Source organism: Carlito syrichta, unplaced genomic scaffold, assembly GCF_000164805.1.
Source record: "Carlito syrichta isolate Samal-C Ts95f unplaced genomic scaffold, Tarsius_syrichta-2.0.1 Scaffold307991, whole genome shotgun sequence".
In the NCBI taxonomy this organism is placed as follows: Eukaryota; Metazoa; Chordata; class Mammalia; order Primates; family Tarsiidae; genus Carlito; species Carlito syrichta.
This window is the reverse complement of record NW_007252087.1, coordinates 393,782-414,926: the sequence shown is the minus strand read 5'-3', so window position 1 is coordinate 414,926 and position 21,145 is coordinate 393,782. Positions and strand designations below refer to the sequence as shown.

At 38.9% G+C, this 21,145-nt stretch overlaps 1 protein-coding gene across 1 annotated transcript in view; it reads right to left on the bottom strand.

The window, feature by feature from the left end:
- Window positions 1–14,487, bottom strand: part of MAP3K20 (mitogen-activated protein kinase kinase kinase 20) — a 176,423-nt gene extending 161,936 nt beyond the window's left edge. Inside the window, exons 1-2 of the mRNA XM_008064748.2 lie at window positions 14,279–14,487; window positions 13,898–14,090 (exon numbers count right to left, since the gene is read on the bottom strand). Coding sequence (XP_008062939.1) covers window positions 13,898–14,056 — 159 coding nt within the window. The 5' untranslated portion in view covers window positions 14,057–14,090; window positions 14,279–14,487. The remainder of the gene's footprint in view (window positions 1–13,897; window positions 14,091–14,278) is intronic.
- Between the last annotated feature and the right edge of the window lie 6,658 nt (window positions 14,488–21,145).

Here is a 21,145-nt window from a genome sequence, read left to right as displayed (position 1 = left end):
TACCACAAACTTTAACAAAAAGACAATAATCTGAATTTAATTTCACAAAATTAACAGGTCCACAAAATTCTATGACTAATTCTTAATCCCCAAAATAGATTCATTAATATTGCTGACCTGAATTCAGGTCTCATTCTTTCTGACACATTTATTTAAAGAAAGATTTGTATCTCTTTAGTTGTAAACAATATAATAAGCTAAGAAATAATCTGACTTGACTGGAGGAAAATGAATTTACCAAGAGGAAAGAGATGAAACATAATAAATCTTAAGGTCTACCAAATGGCTGGATTTTTCCATTTGTAAAATGATAAAAGCAGTAACAGCTGACCTCAGAGGTGCTTTCAGGTTCAGAATTTTCTGATTACAATTGTATAAAGAACAGAAAGCCCCTCGAGGTAAGTCTCCTGCCATAGCAGGGATTTAGACAGTCAACTCATGTCTTTTCATTAGCCACTCCCACAAGTATCCACCACCATCTTCCCGCAGTTGTAAATTTGAGGAATGACAGGTACATCACACTGAGACAAAGAAGGCCTTTACATAACTTAGGTGTTTGAATACACTTTAGGAGGAAAGAGGAGAGTGACTCTGGTACTAAGGGCTGAAGTGATTAACAAAAATTTCTGTAGCACAAAATGATGTGTTTGCCTCCTCCAGATGCATTTCCTGGATGAGCACTCCTCTAGAGTATCCTAACATTTGTTCTATCCTGTATTGTGCAATCTTGGAAATGATCAGCCAGTTGTTTCTGTGTAAGTAAGAATAAATTTCAGTATATTTTATTAAGAAAAAATATGTGAGAAAGTTTAAGTTTAAAATAAATTCCTGGCATGCTTAAGATTCTCCCTAAACACGCCTCAGTCTTTTAGATACAATTCATGAATAAATTTTTAAAAGGCAAATTATTGCATTTATTTTATTGATTGAATTGTTAAGTACTAAGGAAAATCATATCTTATTATAGGAGACAATTATCAAATAATAGAGCTGATCTTTCAGAAATTTTTTAGAACCGATATCTCCAGGGAGCCTTGACCTCATTGAAATCCCGGTGCCCCACTGAGTCTCCTCAAAAGATCTAGTTTAGCCGGGCTCGGTGGCTCAGCCTGTAATCCCGCGTCTTTGGGAAGCTGAGGTGAGTGGATTGCCTGAGCCCGCAGGTTCGAGACCCGCCTGGGCAGGCGAGACCTCATCTCTACAATAAATCAAAAAATCAGCTGGGTGTGGTAGCTGGGCGTGGGTAATTCCGGAAGGATCCCCAGAGCCCAGCAGGTCGAGGCTGCGGTGGCCGGGAGCGGCCACTGCACTCCAGTCTGGGCGACAGAGTGAGACTCCAACTCAAAAAAAAAAAAAGATCTAGTTTGCCTCTTTTTCAAGGAAACTGGATTTTCACATAAAATCATCTCATCTCTAAATGCTCACAATGAATTCACAATGTTTGCTGTTGGAAGGCCAGGTAAGACGGATGACAGACAGACAGGGGGGCTCAGGCTTGTCATTTGTAGGCTCGAAACTTTCACCAGTAAGTGGCTGAGGAGAAGTGGAGCTCAAAGTCATGGAAGTCCTGGGAGCAGATAGAGGGCTGCAGTTGGCTCGGAGGTCATTACAGCGGATAGCGGATTCACTCAGGATGATGGTCACAGACAGGATGCAGATAGTTACTGACAGAGGTAATGATTAAGGGAAGGTGGGAATGTGTGCAAGATGAAGAAACCAGGCTGCAGCCAAAATGGTTTAAGTAGTTTCATGGCAAAAAAGTCAGTGATGAGGGGTGGTAGCAACTGAAAAAATGAGAACAATTTTTCTGCAGCTAATAAACTGATTGAGTCAAAGATGATGCCATTCATTTTGATTTACAAGTTGTATAAAATCAACTTTGGGAAGCATGGGGAGATGCTGGTCAAAAAACACAAGATTTCAGTGAGACAAGAGAAATGAGTTTAAAAGATCTATTGTACATCATGGTGACTACAGTTAGTAACAATATATTGAACACTTGAAAATTGCTAAGGGTAGATTTTAAGTGTTCCCACCACATATATGTCATAAATATGTGAGGTAACATATATGTTAAATAGTTTTATCTATCCAATCCACAATGTGTATATATTGTATATATATCAACACATATACCATTTTACTTGTCAATTAAAAATATATAACGAAAAGAAGTTGTACAAAAAAGAACTTTCTCTTTAAAGTTAAAAAGGTAATTTTACTTATGTCCTACTTAGTACTTACTTGAATTAACAATATCTTAGCCGGGTTCGGTGGCTCAGCCTGTAATCCCGCGCCTTGGGAGGCTGAGGTGAGTGGATTGCCTGAGCCCGCGGGTTCGAGACCCGCCCAGACAACTTGGCAAGACCTCATCTCCAAAATAAATCAAAAATTAGCCGGGCGTGGTAGCGCGTGCCTGTAGTTCCAGCTACTTGGAAGGCTGAGGCGGAAGGATCGCCAGAGCACAGCAGGTCGAGGCTGCGGTGGCCGGAAGCAGCCACTGCACTCCAGTCTGGGCGACAGAGTGAGACTCCAACGCAAAAACAGAACAATAAACAAAAAAACCCAATATCTTAATAGGAAGAGGATCATCACACATTCCCTTGGGGGAACAAATATATCACACCCATCCCCCAACTAGATTTCCTAATCTACTTAGTAGGAGGAGAAAGACATTTACTGCATCAGATGTGAACCAAAACTGAAAAGAGTTTTTCATTTAAAAATTTTTTTTTAAACGCTAAAATCTGTTTCTGAAAATGTATAATATAAATATATTATGATTGTAGACAATTCAGCAAGTTGAACTGGAAGAACTATACAGATGGGCTCAACAAGAGAAAGGAGAAATTCAGGAAAGGTCGTAGATACAAATAGTGGGCCCTTCTATCTGCTCTTACCCAGAGCAGACAAGGTCACAATATATTCTTTTTCTAGCTTTCTCTGAGTGGAAGAGTTAACACAAGACATACCCTGCCCCCAGACCCTGTTAAGATACACAGGTGTGAAATGCATTTCTCTCTATATATACAGTTCTTTAAAAAGAAACACTTCTTGCTCATCCTGACACATGACAGTGGGTAAACATTCCAGAACCTTTATGAGTTTACTAAAGCAAACAAGAAAAAACCTCCACCGTAATAAAGGGAAAGACAGATTTCAAATACCACCCAAATACTGGTTACATGTTCTCCTTATGTTGCTACAGAGAAAACAAAAATTTCTTCCCTTTATAAGACCAGATCTGGAGCAAGCTACAAAGGCAAAATTACTAAAGCATTATTGCTTAGTAACCAAGAGTTCTATTTGTGTCCCTAAAGAATAAGAAAGCAAGGTGCTTAGTGCCCAGACAAATGTAAGTTACAGTTAACTTAAAATGTCTGCAGTGTTTCTTCAGCTACCAGTTAAGATCTTGAGAAACTCTCAAGTAGAATTCATGTTTACCTTATGCCACATATTTGCAGAGCTTAATGACAGCAAAGAAATTGGGAGGAAAAAAAAGATAAGTAAGGAGATTACAATATCAAAAGCATATGAGTATACTCTCAAGATACTCTTCGTGATTAAAAACTAAACAGAAAGGTGAATTGCCAATCTGTACAAAACAAATTATAAAGACTTTACTGTCTCCATTCCACAAGTAAAATTCCATGCATTTGTTTTTCTCTGATTACAAAAGTAGAACATGCTCACTACTTCCAATCTGCATTGCCATACACAATTCTTTTTTTTTTTTGAGTTGAAGTCTCACTCTGTCGCCCAGGCTGGAGTGCAGTGGCCGCTCCCGGCCACTGCAGCCTCGAATTGCTGGGCTCCAGCGATCCTTCCGCCTCAGCCTTCCAAGTAGCTGGACTATAGGCGGGCGCTACCACGCCCGACTGATTTTTTGATTTATTGTAGAGATGAGGTCTCGCCAAGTTGCCCAGGTGGGTCTCGAACCCGCGGGCTCAGGCAATCCACTCACCTCAGCCTCCCAAAGGTGCGGGATTACAGGCTGAGCCACCGAGCCCAGCTCACAATTCTTACTACATATGCAATACTCTTTTCCAGTTATTTCCTTACAACAAATTCCTAAAAGGGAGGATGATGGGTCAAATAGCATTTTATTTAAAGACGTTCATCAGTCTCCCAAACTGCCTTCCAGAAGGCTGTTCCATTTTAGACTTCCACCAAGAAAGTATGCACGCCCATGTTTTGTTTTGTTTTTTGAGTTAGGGGGTTGCCCACTTAGCGTACAGTGGCACAATCACGGCTCAGCCCAGCTCAAACTCCAGGGCTCAAGCAATTGTCCTGAGCAGGTACATGCCACTGCCCGGCTAATGTTTTTGATTTTTTATAGAGATGAGGTCTCACTAGTTTACCCAGGTTGGTCTCAAACTCCTGGTTCAAGCGATTCTCTAGCCTTGGCCTCCCAAATTGCTGGGATGATAGGCATGAACATTGTACTCAGCCCATGTTTTTAAAATGTAGTGCACTAACCTGATCAGGTACACTACTTGCTGAATACCTTCTCTCTGGAAAGCAGAGCAGCTGTGCAGTCTCCTCCCTCTTCGACAGACATTCTCCTTCTTGTCAGTGTGGCTTCTCTAATGCAGCTAATTCTGCCAAACACTATTTTCCTGATGAACACTATCAGGGATGGGGTCATATTTTTTCAAGAATTCTGGCAGAATTATTTCATTTAGGACACCGTAATTTTTCTCAGGTTATGAATCTGTGAACATCAGATATTAACAGGGCTAAGAGAAAGCACCTTGGATTTGTTTTTTGGAAATGTATTCAAAAACAAGGCCAAGAAAATCCCTCCTGGCTGCTACAGAACAGAACCTTTCATGCAAAGACAAAGTAATCTATTAAGAACTCAACAAATCAGCCAAATATGGAGAAGAAAAGGCTATGAAATAGACTAGGAATGGCAAGTTATATTCTTTTCTTAGATTCAGCAACAGTGAAACCTTTCTGCAAATCTTACAAAAGAAAAGAAAATTGGTTTTGATCATTATGTGTATTATTTTGTTCATTTATGCACTATGCATTTGTTGATTGCTTACTGTAGGCCTGGTACTATGGTGGAGTGCAGAAAATACAAGGATCAATAAGACACAGATCCTGTCTTCAAGAAACTGACATGTGAACAAAGGTAAGATTTGTTCTGTGTGGTCTCGGGGGCAGGAATCAGTATCAATGACCGGAAGTTACATTATAAAGAACTTCCTAAGAATTAAACTGTTTCAGAATTGAGCAGCCTGCATCTCATATGTCATCAACAGCAGTGTTAAAACAGAAACTTGATGTCCTAACCAGGAGTAGGAGTCAAATATCAGTGGAAAAAAATTGATAGCATGGGCAATTTCATATCAGTAATTTCCTGTCTTCACTACAGAGCAGAGAAGAAAATTCTAGATACCTTTCTAATGCTCAAGTGAGATCATTCTATTTTTGAAGACTAAGAGTCAATCACATTTATTTTGAAACTATCTGAAATACTTATGAGTTACTCTTTCCTCCAATTTTTCAACTGCTATCTCTATATTAGGCTTTGAGTGTCTCAGGAATTCAATTCATGCTGCATATTATTTTTCTTCTAGCAGCAAGAACCTATCTTTGTATAAACCACCTAGTCAGGGCATACCATTTTTTACTGAAATACATAGATTGATTTGATTTCAGCACATTATTTAGAGCATGGCTAGAGAACAAATATTAACAAACTGAAATGTTTATTGCTCAATATACTGAGATCAATAATACTTTAATGAAAAGCTGAAATAACAGTTTCTCATATGGCAAACTGAAAATAACCTCTCCACATACAGGTAGATTTGTAATCCAGCAAAGTTTTGAAAGAATTTTAAATTTTTTTTAAAGGTTGAGTAGCAAAAATAAGGATAGGGGCTTTTGCTTGCAAATAAAACATTTTTATGTTCACATCAATAACCTAAAAACTACCATAGAGTGATGTTTGTCTTAATGTAACTGCATTTCACATAACATGATAAAAACATTATTTATAATTCAGGTACTTTTCTAAACTCCTCTTGGTCCTAGGAGAAGCCTTTCTGGTGGCTTTTCCTCAATGACCTCTCTCCTAAGTTCGAGTTATTGTCAGATATATCAGTAATACCTGTTTACTTATTTAATTTATATATTTGTTCAACACGTGTCCAATTTTCTCTATCACTTTTATAGCAGTTCACCTTGGAGTGTCTTAGATTACAAGCTCCCAGTAACAGAAATGTCTCATAGAAAAGAGCTGAGTGATGGATGACTGTTCAATATATACCTCTGAGTGATGATCAAATAAAATGATTCATTATTTTAAATTGCCTATTCTCTAATTCAAAGTAATGATTTATATATGTAGCACAAAGTTTAAGCTTGGCACAGTGACATGTTTAAAATTCCTTAAGCAGAAATGGCTGGTCTAAAAGGTACAAAAGCTGGTCTAAAAGGTACAAAAGCAAGGGCATTAATAAAAACCAAACAACAGGAACCCTACAGCAAAGGTGATAACGAAGAGTCTGTTACTATGTAGCTGAAGGCAAGTCTACCTATTTACAATGATACAGTGAAGACACAGGAGTTATACCCTCTTCACAGCCAAAGCAGAGTAAAAGAAGAAAACTTAGGTATGTCAAAACAAGACACCTTTCCTGGATGAACAAGAATGAGAAGGAAGCCCACTGTGACATGATACCAGGAAGCAAGGAACAAATACTTAAATATTTTACAAGGAGCAAGGCAGAGCGTGGGGTGTTGTGAAGCTGGCAAAGGAAGACCCACATGAAGGATGCTGTCTATATTAGCTAAGTTGCCTAACCTCTCTGGGCTTTAATTTCTGGCCTGTTAAATGCAGATTATAACCTTGCACAGTGACTGAAGAAGGCAGTGATGTAAAGCCCTTCACCAAATTCAGGCTCACACTGGTAGCTGTAGTTGGTACAGTGATGATGACCAGACTTGTGACAGCATCAGCTACAAAGGCAGTCGCTGGCCTCAAAGGGTTCACAACAAGGGTGTCAAATATACCACACACACGCTTGCCTATCTACCCTCACACTGAGCCTTGCCAAAGCTTGCTTCCTGCTAACTGTATTTGTGGCATCGGATCCCTTCTCAACATAAGGTCCTAGGCATCAACTGGTTAAAATTTTCACAAAAGATGACATTTATCTGCTGTTGACTTCGGAGTATCGTTGTGAAGATATGACTGATCGTGAACGGTTATCCAAGTCCTGCTACGTGTCAAGGACTCTTATTTCCCATGTATGATCTCATGTGATCCTGTTAACAACCTGTGACATGGGTAACCTCACTCTTCAGATAAGGACATGGCATGTTCACATGAAGAGTTAAGTGGCGATTCCTTACAGGAACGCTAGAGTCACGGGCAGTTTCAACCATCTGTCAAATTAGTGGCAGGAATGTTAAGTGTTATAAATTCAGAAGAGAAAGAGAAAACAATGCTTGTGATCGATAATGTTTTATAGAGAAGGAAAAAAAAAGAGAGAGAAGGATCAGCCCGGCAGAGAAGACAAAGGTACTACAGGAAAAGGAAAGACTGTAAACAAGGTTACAGAGATAGGGAAGAACAGCTGGACAGGAGTGGGGCGCTAATAAAGTGATAACATTTAACTACCCTTCTATAAATCACTAAGTATCACCATATTGATAAACTCTAAACAATAAAAGTTTTTATTTTTAGCTCTGAGTACTGTATCAATTTCAAGATTATATTTTCTATTTTATACTGATACTTTAATTTTTATACAAAAAATTATAGATGGTTCCTATTATTATGACCACTTTTGACATTTTGATATTCTCTCTTTATCTATAAATATTTATAATATGGAATGGTTTTGAAACTTGAATTTTTCTGGCTTTCCACATTTTCACAACAGCCAAATTTGGTTGTAATTTTTTCCCTTTAAAATAAAGGGAATGGTGCCTAACAAAAGTCAAGGTAAGAAGAAAAGGCCTTATATTTTACCTCTTGAGAATTCTGATTCCTTTTGATTCTTTTAAGGAAATAAAAGGGACTTTGTTTCTTTCCCATCTTACACGTAAATGTGCTTTCCTAACGTCAGTTGAATATCAACAGATTTCAAGTTAACATAAAGGCTTTCAGGTTCCTACCTCTCCTGTAGAAGAAAAAAATATCATGTACAAACATGTCTAGTTCAATGTATCATAAACTATATTGCAAGAGTAAAATTAAGCTGCTATGATTAATCCTTTTTAAAAGTTAGCATTTTGAAACTGATGAATTCTTTGTGTGGGGACTGTTTTTCTCTGGGTCAGTACTTGTAAATGGAACTGGAGTCACAATGTATCTGTCACTTTTTTGTGTGTGTCAGAGTGTCACTCTGTTGCCCAGGCTGGAGTGTAGTGGCACGCTCAAAGCTACTGCAGCCTCAACTCTTCTGGGCTCAGGCAATCCTTCCACCTCAGCCTTCCAAGTACCTGGAACTACAGGCACATTCCACCATGCGAGGTCTCACCACGTAGCCCAGGCTGGTCTTGAACCCACGGGCTCAGGCAGTCCTCTCTCCTCTGCCTCCCAAGGTGCTGGGATTGCAGATGTGAGTCATTGCACCTGGCAATTTTAGACTTTTTTTTTTAAGTGCCTTTGTCCTTTTGGTAGAAATGATGGTTATCAAGAAATTTTATTTCTGGAAGCATTTAATTTAAAAATTAAAATCATACCTTTGGAGAACTAGGATATGTGATACATTGCTGTTAGAAATGTAAACTGGTAAACCTTTCTAGAGAAGTTTAGCAAAATGTATCAAAAATCTTAAACTATTTACTCCATTTGAACCAGAAATCTTGCTCTTGGGACATTATCCTAAGGAAACAATCAGAGATGAGCAGAAAGATGGATATAATAGAAATCCTTTCAGATGTATAATGGTGAAGAATTAGAAAAAACAAACAGTGCTATATTTGTATAATGAAACTCCATTCCATTTGGAAGAATATTTAGAGAGCAAGGAAAAGGCTCATAATATATTGCTAAGTGGTGAAAGCAAGTTATAAAACATTAGATATAATATGATTCAGATATCAGTGTGGTGTGTGTACAGTCCTTTCATTTTTCTTATACTGTACTTCCTTTGTTTTCCATATTTTTATTTTCTGAGTTGGGGTCTTACTCTGTCATCCAGGCTGGAGTGCAGTGGCATACTGATGTCCCACTGCAGCCTCAATCTCCTGGGCTCAGTCAATCCTTCTGCTTCAGTATTTCAAGTACCTAGGACTCCAGGCATGAGCCACCATGCCTAGCTAAGTTTTTTATTTATTGTAGAGACAAGGTCTCACCAGGTAGCCTAGGCTGGTCTTGGGCTGGGCAACAAGGCAAGACCTTGTTGTTTCTATAATAAGTCAAAAAATTCGTCAGGCATGGTGACACCACACCTGTAGTTCCAGCTCCTTGGAAGGCTAGGCAGAAAGATAGCCTGAGCCCAGCAGGTCAAGGCTGTGGTGGCTGTGTGTGCCACTGCACTCCAGCCTGGGATACAGAGTAAGTCTCTGTCTCAAAAATAAAATAAAAAATAAACAGTCTAAAATACCCAAACCTTTAGTACCCAAATCTTGGCTCCTAAATATCATACTCCCAAATCAGGCATATCGACTCAGAGTTCCTTGAAGAAATGGCTGACTCTGGGAATGAGACAGGAACTAGATGAGCCTGGAACATCTTTTTTGTGCCAGAAAGTAAGAAAATCATCCAAAAAATGATGGGGCTATATTAAAAGGACACAGGAACCCGCTTAAAGGAGCTCTTACTTGCTAAGTTTGGAACAATTTAAGCATGAAAATGAGTAACAACAGCAATGGCTTATAACATTTTGAATTTGAAAAAGAATCTTTAACTCTAAAGTCAAACAATAAATAAATGGAAAGATGAATAAATAACTAAAGGAAGAAAAGAAGAAATAAGGAGGGAAAACTCATTTATCCTAGAATTTTTTGCTTTCTACAAACCAAATCATCATCATAATATTTGATTCAAACAAGAAATCATTAATGAACACTAAAAACATTGAGTAAATGTTTGTTGAGGGAAGGTGTTTGCAAAGCTTCAAAGTATCTACTAACAGTTTAATTATTACTTAAAGAAAAATAGGTATTTTTACTGTGGAGCAATTGGGTGAACCCCTCTTAACCAAAGGTTGAAAACTAATATCACCAAGTAATCCCCTCAAGTCCTATCCCACTATGGAAGCTTTCTTGTCCTCTCAATAAATCCTGCTTTCAAAAAAAAAAAACAACTCGTATCACTAATAATGGGACAAAGACATCACTGGGACAAAGACATCACAAGACACCCACGAAGACATACTGAGAACACGTGACCTATGTAATATTCCTACCAAAACTACATATGCTTAAACTAGGCAGGCGGGGGCAGGAGATCAGATAAACCCAAAATGAGAGACATTCTACAAAATAACTGTACTGCACCAATCAAATACATCAGTCTTAAAAGACAAAGAAAGAAGAAAAACTGTTCCAGATTAAAGCAGACTCAACAGACATGTCCATTAAATACAATACATTCTCCTGGATTAGAACCTGGGTTGGACAAAATTTCCATAAAAGCTATCATTGGAAAAATGGGCAAAATTTGAATATAGACTGTAAAATTAGCAATATCATTGTATCATTGGTAAATTTTCTGCATTTGTTAACTGTACTGTGGTTGTATTCTTGGAAGATGTGGAAGTGTTTAAGGATAATGGTGCATAGCTTCTGTAATTTATTCTTTTGGCTCAGCAAAAACAATAAAATATATGTGAATATTTAGAAATCAATAACAGAGAGAGAAAGCAAATGTTGCCAAATGTTACTAAGCATGAGTCTAGGGGTAGAATGCACTGTGCCAGAGCTCATGTACCAGTCTTGTAATTTTTCTCTAGGTTCCAAAGTTTTACAAGAATACCATATTAAAGAGCTACAGTGATTTTAAGTAAATGGCGTTTTCTTTTGTTTCGTTTTTTAATAGAAAGGTAATATATACTCACTAAACAGAGGAAAGTAATACATATTCACTAAACTAGAGGTCTGCAAGTGAAGTAAAAGTAAACGGTTTTCCTCTCTCGCATAAGTAAAGTTAAAAATTGATATATATTTTCTCCATATTTCACTAAATTCATACAACGTATGTTTAGTCAGACATCAAGTCTTTCTTAAAGAGTCACCTGAAGTGAGTTGCATCATTTTATCAAATGTTCCGTTGCTTCTAAAACTCATTGGCAAAACAATCAAGTGATATGAGACTGAATCCGTACATTGAGGAAAAAAATCCAGAGCTTTTTATCTTTTTTTTGTCTAGCAGCTGGGCTCGGTGGCTCAGCCTGTAATCCCAGCACTTTGGGAGGGTGAGGCAAGTGGATTGGCTGAGTCCACGGGTTCGACACCCACCCGGGCTACTTGGCAAGACCTTGTCTCTACAATAAATCAAAAATTAGCTGGGCGTGGTAGCACGCGCCTGTAGTTCCGACTACTTGGGAGGCAGAGGCAGAAGGCTCGCCAGACCCCAGCAGATTGAGGTTGTGGTGCCACTGCACTCCAGTCTGGGCAACAGAGTGAGATTCCAACTCAAAAAAAAAAAGAAAAGAAAAAGAAAAGAAAACACCTAACCAGCAAGTCAATGCACGTTTCATAAAATTTAGCAATAATTTACATAAGGAATGCATATTTCAAGTAACTGCCAACCCCTCACCATAACTTTTTACATCCTAAATGCATGTGAATGCAGTACATATGGGGTGCTTTGCCATATTCTACCACGTCTCTCTATCACTCACAATCACTCACTAAGCCAAGTCCCAGAGCAAAGTGAAGTTTGTGTTTTTCCTGCTTATGAGTTATTGCTTATTTGCAGTTTATTGTTACCAACTCAATTTCTGTACTATACACACTCAGGTTAAACAGCTACACAAAAGCAGGACTTGGTGGTTTCCAGTTCCTGTGTTCCCCTGTGTTTTCCTATGCCATTTTCCTGGCTCTTTCAAAAATAGTAGAAAAGGCATTATGCATGTATGTTGGGGGGGCAGGGTTTGGAGTGAATGAATGGGTTATAACGAATGTTTTCCTATCAGAATCTGTTTCTTGTCTCACAGTCTTTTTCACAGCCAACAATTATATAAGAACTTGTTCATTGTTCTAAAGTTGCATGACCTAAAGTTTAAAAATATTAGCATACTTATACACTTCTTTGAACATAAATGGATGAAAATAGTTTATTTTCTATTCTTACCTAATCAATTAGAGGCTTCAGAGTTAAACACTAAAGAACTGGGGTCTGGCCTCCTTGTTTTCACTTGCCTCTCCTGGGCAGCAAATACATTTCTCAGCAATCTATTTCCCAGTCTATAAAATGAGGCCATCATGCTTGCCTATAAAGGACTTAATGACTTTAATGACAAAAAGTGTTCATTCAGTCCAAAGTAAGAAATGGTTTTATTACTTGGCTACTATGAAAAATTTTTGTTGCTCAAAAAATGGGGGAAAGGGAGAGCAAACTCTTTCTCCCTAGTACCCTTTGGTTTTATGTACAGAAGGGCTGTAAAAGCTCTCACTTCTTAGTGATTTCCAAAACCTACTGAAACCCTAAGGCAGAGATATCTTAGCCTTTCTGACCTGGCTTCAAGAATTGAAAACAGCTGGTGGTCACACAATCACAATTGCTAGGAAGAAACTTACAAATGCTACCATTTGGATTTCCTTCTCTAATTGCTACAGTTCACTGACAGTAGTTAATTTAAAAAAATGAAATCATTCAGGGACATTAAATAATAATTATTAAAAAGGTCACTTAAAAAAGATATTGGACCGGGCGCGGTAGCTCACACCTATAATCTCAGCACTTTGGGAGGCCAAGGCAGGAGAACTGCTTGAGCCCAGGAGTTTGCGATCAGCCTAGGTAACATAGCAAGACCCCATCTCTACAAAACACTAAAAAAAAAAAAAATTTTAGTTGGGCATGGTGGTGTACGCCTGTTGTTTCTACTACTCAGGAGGCTGAGGCAGGAGGATCACCTGAGCCCAGGAGGTCAAGGCTACAGTGAGCTGTGATCAAGCCACTGCACTCAGCCTGGGCAACAGAGTGAGACACTGAAAAAAAAAAAATTAAAAGAAAAGAAGAATAATTTGACAAAACAGAACATATAAGCCCCTGCAGGTCAGCTCTGCAATTTGTTTTATTCTCAAGGTAACAAATGGAATGTGGGGACCATATTGTGTCACATTCCTAAAAAAGATGGAAGGTCTCAGGGCTCTGAGCTCATCTAGGACCAGCACAAATCCCAGACTCCAAATCCTTTTCTGATTTTACTAGGAGGACAACTCTCCAACTAGAACTTATAAATCTCTTATTATACTAAGTCCATCACTGTCAGCCTTAAGTAGAGGTGAAATCCAAGAAGCCAGCATTGCTATTTCAGCAGGAAAACAGTGCCTTTTATCTTTTAAAAGATGGTTCCTGATGACCACAATTTCAAGGAGAGACAATGCAGAGTACGAAAACCTCACCTGTTACTCTTTACTGACCTCTCTTGGCTGCCCTGAGAAGAGAAAGGCCTGAACCCTGGGAAGGCCTGAAATCTCACCCCTGACTCCAGGAGAGCTCAGAGAACATTTGGTCTTTCATGCCCTGGAAAGAAATTCTCTCCCTTCAGATGATCCCTAGCAGAACTCAACCCTAAAGCACACGCTGCAATAATTTCTATTTATGGGGCTCCCAGAATGGAAGTTGGGAAACGGCCTTATGGATCAGCCCCAAAGGCCTTGCTAGATCCTTTGCCGCCCTGTGACCCTCTAACTCTGGGTAGGAAAAGCTTATGTAAGTGCTATCGTGACCATGTGTGTCAGCTGGAAAAGACCTTACCTCTTTCTCTATTTTGAGTAGCTTCTTCACAGCCACCTCCTTGTCCTGTGATATCCATTTGGCTCGATAAACACTCCCAAAACTTCCTCCACCGCAGTTTTCAAAAAACTGCAAGTCATCAAATTTAATTTGCACAAAGGAGGTGCCGAGAGACGACATCGCATAATGACAAAGTATTATACTTCCACAAAATCTGCAGAGAGAGAGAAAAAGAAAAGTTGAATTACAAATACATTAGGATGAACCCTTTGAATCCGACTTCAGATAATGTATAACTCCTGTGAAACTTCCAACAAGTCCTGTGAAACTTCCAGAAAGAACCATGAGAACATAGGAGGAAGAAAAGCAAGACTATAAACAAATAAAAACGAAAACACTCACCCTGGCAGCCCATGCAAAACTCAACAGCAACTTGTTCAGACTTTAAAACACAGCTGTCCAAAGAGAAATGGCTCGGATTTCCCCCGGACAAAACCTGTAGCAGCACTTCCTACCCATCCTGAGCTCTGCCGAAAGGCTACTGTGTCACCAGGTCTTCTACCGGGAAGTCCTGCCACATGGGCAGTGTGCTTTCCATGGCAAGCTTGCATAGCTGCTGTGGCATTTGAGGCATGCTTTCTCTCTCTGCCACTCATTTCACACAAAATACACAACCTCAGCCACCGAACATCCTGGCACAAGGACAGCCAACAGGCTGCAGGCTGAACACGCATTCAGCGTTTAGACTCCATAAACAAACTTTCAGTTCAGGGATGATAGAAAAGTTAGCCAAGTGTTTTCCAAAAGTGGCTCCCTGGACTGTGTGCCATAGCAGAGCTTAACTAAAGAGAAGAAAATGCCCTTGATTATAATAGATTAAGTTATCCAAGAATACTGCCAAGATGTTAAAAAAAAATATTATGCTTGTTTCCAGAGGAACAGGTTACCTCTCCCAGGGATGATTACAGCAATATTTTCTGTGGTCTAAGGAGTTTCACTATTCTCCAGGTAAGTGGTCATTCTTCAAACCTCTATGCCAAACCATAGATTAGCAGAAAAAACAAAACCATACCTAAAACACACAAACAAGAAGACAATGGACGGAAATTTTGAACCTGCATAAAAAGCTGCATAAAAATGATGAATAAAAAAGTTTGTATATGTATTCTTGCCAAAAGTGTAAACTAAAACCTTAGAATGAGAGAGCAAAAGGACAAATCTATATTTGTAGGACATTCTACAAAACAACTGGCCAGGGTTCCTCATAATTGCCAATGTCATGAAAGATTAAAAGAAAAAGTAGAGAAAGTTCTAGCATAAGAAAAACTTAAGCCGGGCTCGGTGGCTCAGTCTGTAATCCCACACCTTTGGGAGGCTGAGGTGAGTGGATTGCCTGAGCCCGCGGGTTCGAGACCCGCCTGGGCAACTTGGCGAGACCTCATCTCTGCAATAAATCAAAATGAGCCGGGTGTGGTAGCGTGCACTTGTAGTTCCAGCTACTCAGAAGGCTGAGGCGAAAGGATCGCCGGAGCCCAGCAGGTCAAGGCTGCAGTGGCTGTGAGCAGCCACTGCACTCCAGTCTGGGTGACAGAGTGAGACTCCAAATCAAAAATAAAAAAAAGAAAAGAAAAGAAAAACTTAAAGAAACACAATGCCTAAATGTAATGTGTGACCAATGATTGAATTTTGTAACAAAAATATATAGATTTTAAAATATACTGGGATTTTAGACAAACTGAATATTAACCATATGTTAGATAATATTATTTTATCTGTGGCAATTAATGCCATTTTGGTTTTGTAGAAGGATGTTCTCGTTCTTGGATAATACATGTAGACATTTTAAATTATGATGTCTACCACTTTTAAATGATTCAGTCCCCATCTCCCCCCCCCCCGCCAACCCCCCAAAATGTATGGTTACTATAGCAAAGGCGAGAGAAAGCTAGTGTTGCAAATGTCAAAACCTGGAAAATCCAAGTGAAAGGCATATGAGCATTTGACTACTCTTTCCATTTTTCTGTGATTTTTCTTTCAAAATAAAAAGGTAGAGGGAGGCAGTTTATATCTATATAAATTGGCAATATTTCTCTATAAACAAGTTGGGGCTTTGCTGAGTGATACATCCAGTAAACTCACAGATCTTTTTTTTGAGTCAGAGTCTCACTCTGTCACCCAGACTGGAGTGCAGTGGCACATTCACAGCCACCACAGCCTCGACCTGTTGGGCTCAGGAGATCTATCCGCCCAGAGCTCAGGCAATTCTCTCACCTCCGCCTCCCAAAATGTTGGAATTACAGGCGTGAGCCACCGTACCCAGCCAGCTCAGAGATTTAATGTGCAGCTCACGAGCCATCTCATACAGGAAAATCAGGTCACTGAAGAATGCTGATTTTCTTTTTTTTTTTTTTTGAGTTGGGGTCTCACTCTGTCTCTCAGGTTAGAGTGCAGTGGCACGCTCACAGACACTGCAGCCTAGATCTGCTGGGCTCAGGTGATCCTTCTACCTCAGCCTTTCAAGTAGCTAGAACTACAGGCATGCACCACCATGCCCAGCTAATTTTCCTTGATTTATTGCAGACACGCGGTTTCACCAAGTTGCCCAGACTTGAAACTGTGGACTCAGGCAATCCTCTCACCTCCACCTCCCGAAGTGCTGGGGTTACAGGCATGAGCCACCAGACCTGGCCTAGAATGCTGCTTTCTTATGCAATGTCAAACTCTACTTTGGGGAGAAGGCAGGAAAGAGGAAGGGGTCAGAAACAATGGCTCATACCTGTAGTCCCAGTGATTTGGGAGGCCAAGACAGGAGGATTGCTTGAGGCCAGGAGTCCAAAGCTGCAGTGAGCTATCATGGCAACAAAGTGAGACCCTATCTCTTAAAATTAAAAAAAAAAAAAAAAAGAGGAAGAGTTGTTTGGCCTCTAAAGTCTAAAAGATAGTTTAGTGTCCACATAAAAATATGAGGGGGAAGAGGATCATACTATTCAGATACAGTCTATAAACATATTTGAATCAGCAATTTACCTTACCAAATTTTGCTGTGATTTATTTTCAGTTAAGTATACAAGAAAGTTTGAATAAAATTTAGGAATGTGCCAAGTAAGTACATAGAGTACAAAAGCTAAAAAGTTTGCTCAACAAAATGTAAAATGCCATTTGCAAGATTCCCTCAGCATTACAGATGCTAGCTCTATATTTTTATCAAAGTATAAAAAATGAAATAGACCTATAAAACTTATAATAAAAAATAGAAGTTCCCTGCCCTGCCATTCCACATATCCAATCCTCACTCTCCAGAGGCAACTAATTTCAACTACTTTAGCATTTTCTTCTGGCATTTAACTCCATATTTCTAAATAATATGCTTGTATTGCTATTTCTTGATTTTTTAATTTTAGATATTATATATTAACTTTTCCTGTAGAAGATAAGGATTCATTTCTCATACACCATACTTTACCTCCATGAATACAAATGTGCCACACTTGCCCAATCCTCCCAGCTTCCAACTATATTATAAAATTTGGTTAAGTCAATATTTAGTGTTTACAATAGTCTGATAAAGTAAATATTATTCCCAGCAGTGTCATAGAGGATTCAATAATTATATTCCTTTCTTGGATAACTTTTTGTTTTCCCTAGAGTTATTAGTTGTTTTGTTTTTGCTCCATTGTTGTTGTTGTTTGCTTAGCTTTTTATACTCCTAACATTTATTCATTTCATCAGACTCTTCCAGGAACTATAAAATTTCTTTCAATAAAGTGAAAATATCAAATAATTCTTTTTTTTTTTTTTTAAGACATTCCTTCATCCAGATTCAATCTGGCTGGAATAGTTGCTTTCTAGGCCTGACGTGGACTTCCCTTCACTATCATACTAAGAATCTCCTTCACTTTCTTCCTCTGTGAGAAGCCTGTCTTTTGATACCCTGTCTTCTTTCTTAGCTTATTCCCTTTGACAACACACGTCTCCCATTAGCTACCTGAATAGAGCACACAGAATATAATTTTTTGAGAATCTGTATGTCCTAAAATGTCTTCACTGGTAGCCTGACTGAGTATGCAATTCTAGGTAGGAAAAAATTTTCCACGTACTCTTTTCATTTTCTCCTAATTTCTAATGTGGCTATTGAGCAGTCTCATGTGACTCTGATTGCTAATCCTTTTTTATTGTTTTTTCCTCTCTGAAAGCTTTTAGGATACTCTCTTCATTCCTGGAATCCTGAATTTTAACAGTGTATGCTTAGGAATGAGTCTTTTTCAATCACTGGTAGGATGCTCAGTGAACTCTCAATCTTTAAACTCATGTCTTTTAATGCCAGAAATTTTCTTGTGTTTTTCCACAAGCACTCACAGCCACTTTTACTTCATGTCTTCTCACTACACACATACACACACACACACACACACACACACACACACACACACACACACGCACAACTGCTTGCAGTTTCTCTCTCACATCTCCACACCTGCACGGGCTAGTGTCTCTGGTTTGAATACCTTTCTCTGCCCAGCAAACTCCTGTCCCTGAATACCACTATGAGCCTCCTGAGGAAGTTAAATTCTCCCTTTCTTTACCTTCGTCTTTCCCACTTCATTCCCATAAGACTATAAATTTCCTAAAGGCAAGCTCATTTCTATTTATAACTGTTACCTTCAGCAGCTAGTACACAGCCAGGCACATAGTTTGCAGTTTTTCTATTAAAAAATACTTATTGAATAAATGAATAAATATTTTCTAGTTATTCTTCTATTATACCATTTGCAGCTGAAAAGATTTCAACCACATTATGTAAAACCTGGACCCTGTGTTTTTACAAGTGCTCTAGAGAGTTCGGAAGCAAATTCTGATTTGGAAACTGCTGCCTAGGCTTCTTGGGAGACTGAGGAGTGTGTGTGGGAAGTCCAGTATTGGGCTCTCTGAGTCCAGAGTTGAAGAGAGAGGAGTAAAGAAATCCTTTCCAAAACAGAGGTAGAGATCTGAACTGCCATGAGATCACTATGAATCAACCTAAGCCCTATGTTACGGAGCAAATCCAGGGAACATAGATGAACCCAGGAAGGATCAGTCACATCTGATACTAACCCAATGGTGCTGGAGGAAGGCCAGGCTCTGGGAAGCACCTTCCTCTAGGACTTAACCCCTTGACAGGAGGCAACTAGTCATGTTCTTCCCAGAATCACTACTCACAATTTAGGAACTGGCTAGATATGAATGGAACTATGCAATTCTTAAATGTCTTATCAAGACTGTAAAAAATTAAGTCCTGCCTGATTATTGAAGCAAGAATAATCTAGGGTATATGAGTACAGATTTAACTCCAGTGAGCTTGGCAAAGCATCATGCATTTAGCTGAAAAACTTAGTTGAGGTCCTCATTTCCATATATATGAATGCCAGACCACATACATAATTATTTTCCCTTTGAACTTTCTCTCTTTTAGTTTAAAAATCATTATACTGAGAGAAGACCAGAAGAATGAAAAATCTGAGTTGTTGGTTAATCATATTTAGAGCATGTTGGGGAAGACTCCCACCCAAACAAATTATGTTCTAATTTTTCAAATGTATTCTCCAGTGAATACATGTGAATTTAATAAGTCATCTATACAAATGTAGTCACATAGCATGCCAAATCAGATTTAATGTTTTCATCTCACCATTAAAAAGAAAACTGCTTTTATGCAAAAAAGGGCAATTTTATTCCACACAATAATTCTCAGTCTTAATTTTGTAGCATTCTAACTTTTGTTTCATAAACTTTCAAAGCTGTTTTAAATGTTAAGTCTTTATGCACAACACTGAAGGGTCAGTTATAGGAAGAATGTCACAAAAATCAAAGCATAAGAAATCACAACCCTGAAGGGTCAGTTATAGGAAGAATGCCACAAAAATCAAAGCATAAGACATCACAACCCTGTCAGTGTTGAAAATCACTAATGCGGTGGTTGAATCCAATCATTTGAGTACTTGAGTGGCATGCCAAAAAACTTTGTAATTTAAAATTTCCCTTAAATTAAAATTTAAAAATTTTGTTTAAATTTTAGACTATTAGCTAAATCGTGAAAGCATATATAGCCCCATCAGCTATTTATCAAAAGTAGAACCACATAAAGGTAGAAAACATTAAAAGGACTATTATTTTACTTTTTAAAGCTTCTAATCTTCTACAAAAAAAATACTTAGTTTCTCTATTCATAGATCTTCTATTTTGCTTCTTGACTTTTAAGATCAATGTTGATCTCAAATAAGTCATTTGTCTTTTCCCCTATTATTTTTGCCCCAAATTAAAAACAGAAACAAGAAACAAAAAAGACACCACTAAATTTCCAACATTAAAAAACAATCTGAAACAATCTTAGCTGAAAAACTTAGTTGTGCTTCCACTCCCATATATATATAGGTTTCACAATTAGAAACATGAGTTTAAACTTGGCCTTCACCTCTCAGTAACTTTGATCCAATCACTTTTTTCTCTGACTATGGCACTTCCAGATCCATAATTACAAATTACAAATCGCTCCCATTCAATGTCTCAAAATTGATAGCTGGCCAGGCTCAGTGGTTCAGCCTGTAATCCCGGCACTTTGGGAGGCCGAGGCAAGTGGCTTGCCTGGGCCCGCGGGTTTGTGACCAGCCCGGGGAACTTGGTGAGACCTCGTCTCTACAGTAGCTTAAAAAATTAGCCAGGTGTGGTAGTGCACGCCTGTAGTTCTGGCTACTTGGAGGGCTGAGGTAGAAGGATTGCCGGAGTCCAGCAGGTCGATGCTGGAGTGGCTGTGAGTATGCCACAGCACTCCAACCTGGGCGTAGGAGTGAGACTCCCACTCCAAAAAAAAAAAAAAATTTGATAGCCTCAGAGTTATCAAGTTTGTACAGTATTATAATAGTTACTTCACGGATAAGTCTTACTTCCAAGTAGCAGATATTTCAACAGCTTAGTCCAAGGGAAAGCCCCTGACTAGACTAGGTAGCAAATCCGAACTTACTGGCTATTAGCCCTTGGGCGAGACTCTGCTCCTCCCTGACCTCAGGGTTCCCACTGGCCATAATACCGGCACTGTGAAAGAGCACATGTGAGCACAGTGCCCAGCACATGGTATGCATGCCATAAATGGAAATTATGGTTTCCTAATTGCTTTAATTAGCTTTGATAGCATAGTTAGCCACATATTCCTCCTGCCTTCATGGTCAGGTATGCACTCCTCAATAGTTTTCCTCTCCTTGTTTTCAGAACTGTTTTATATTTTATCTCTATCAGTTT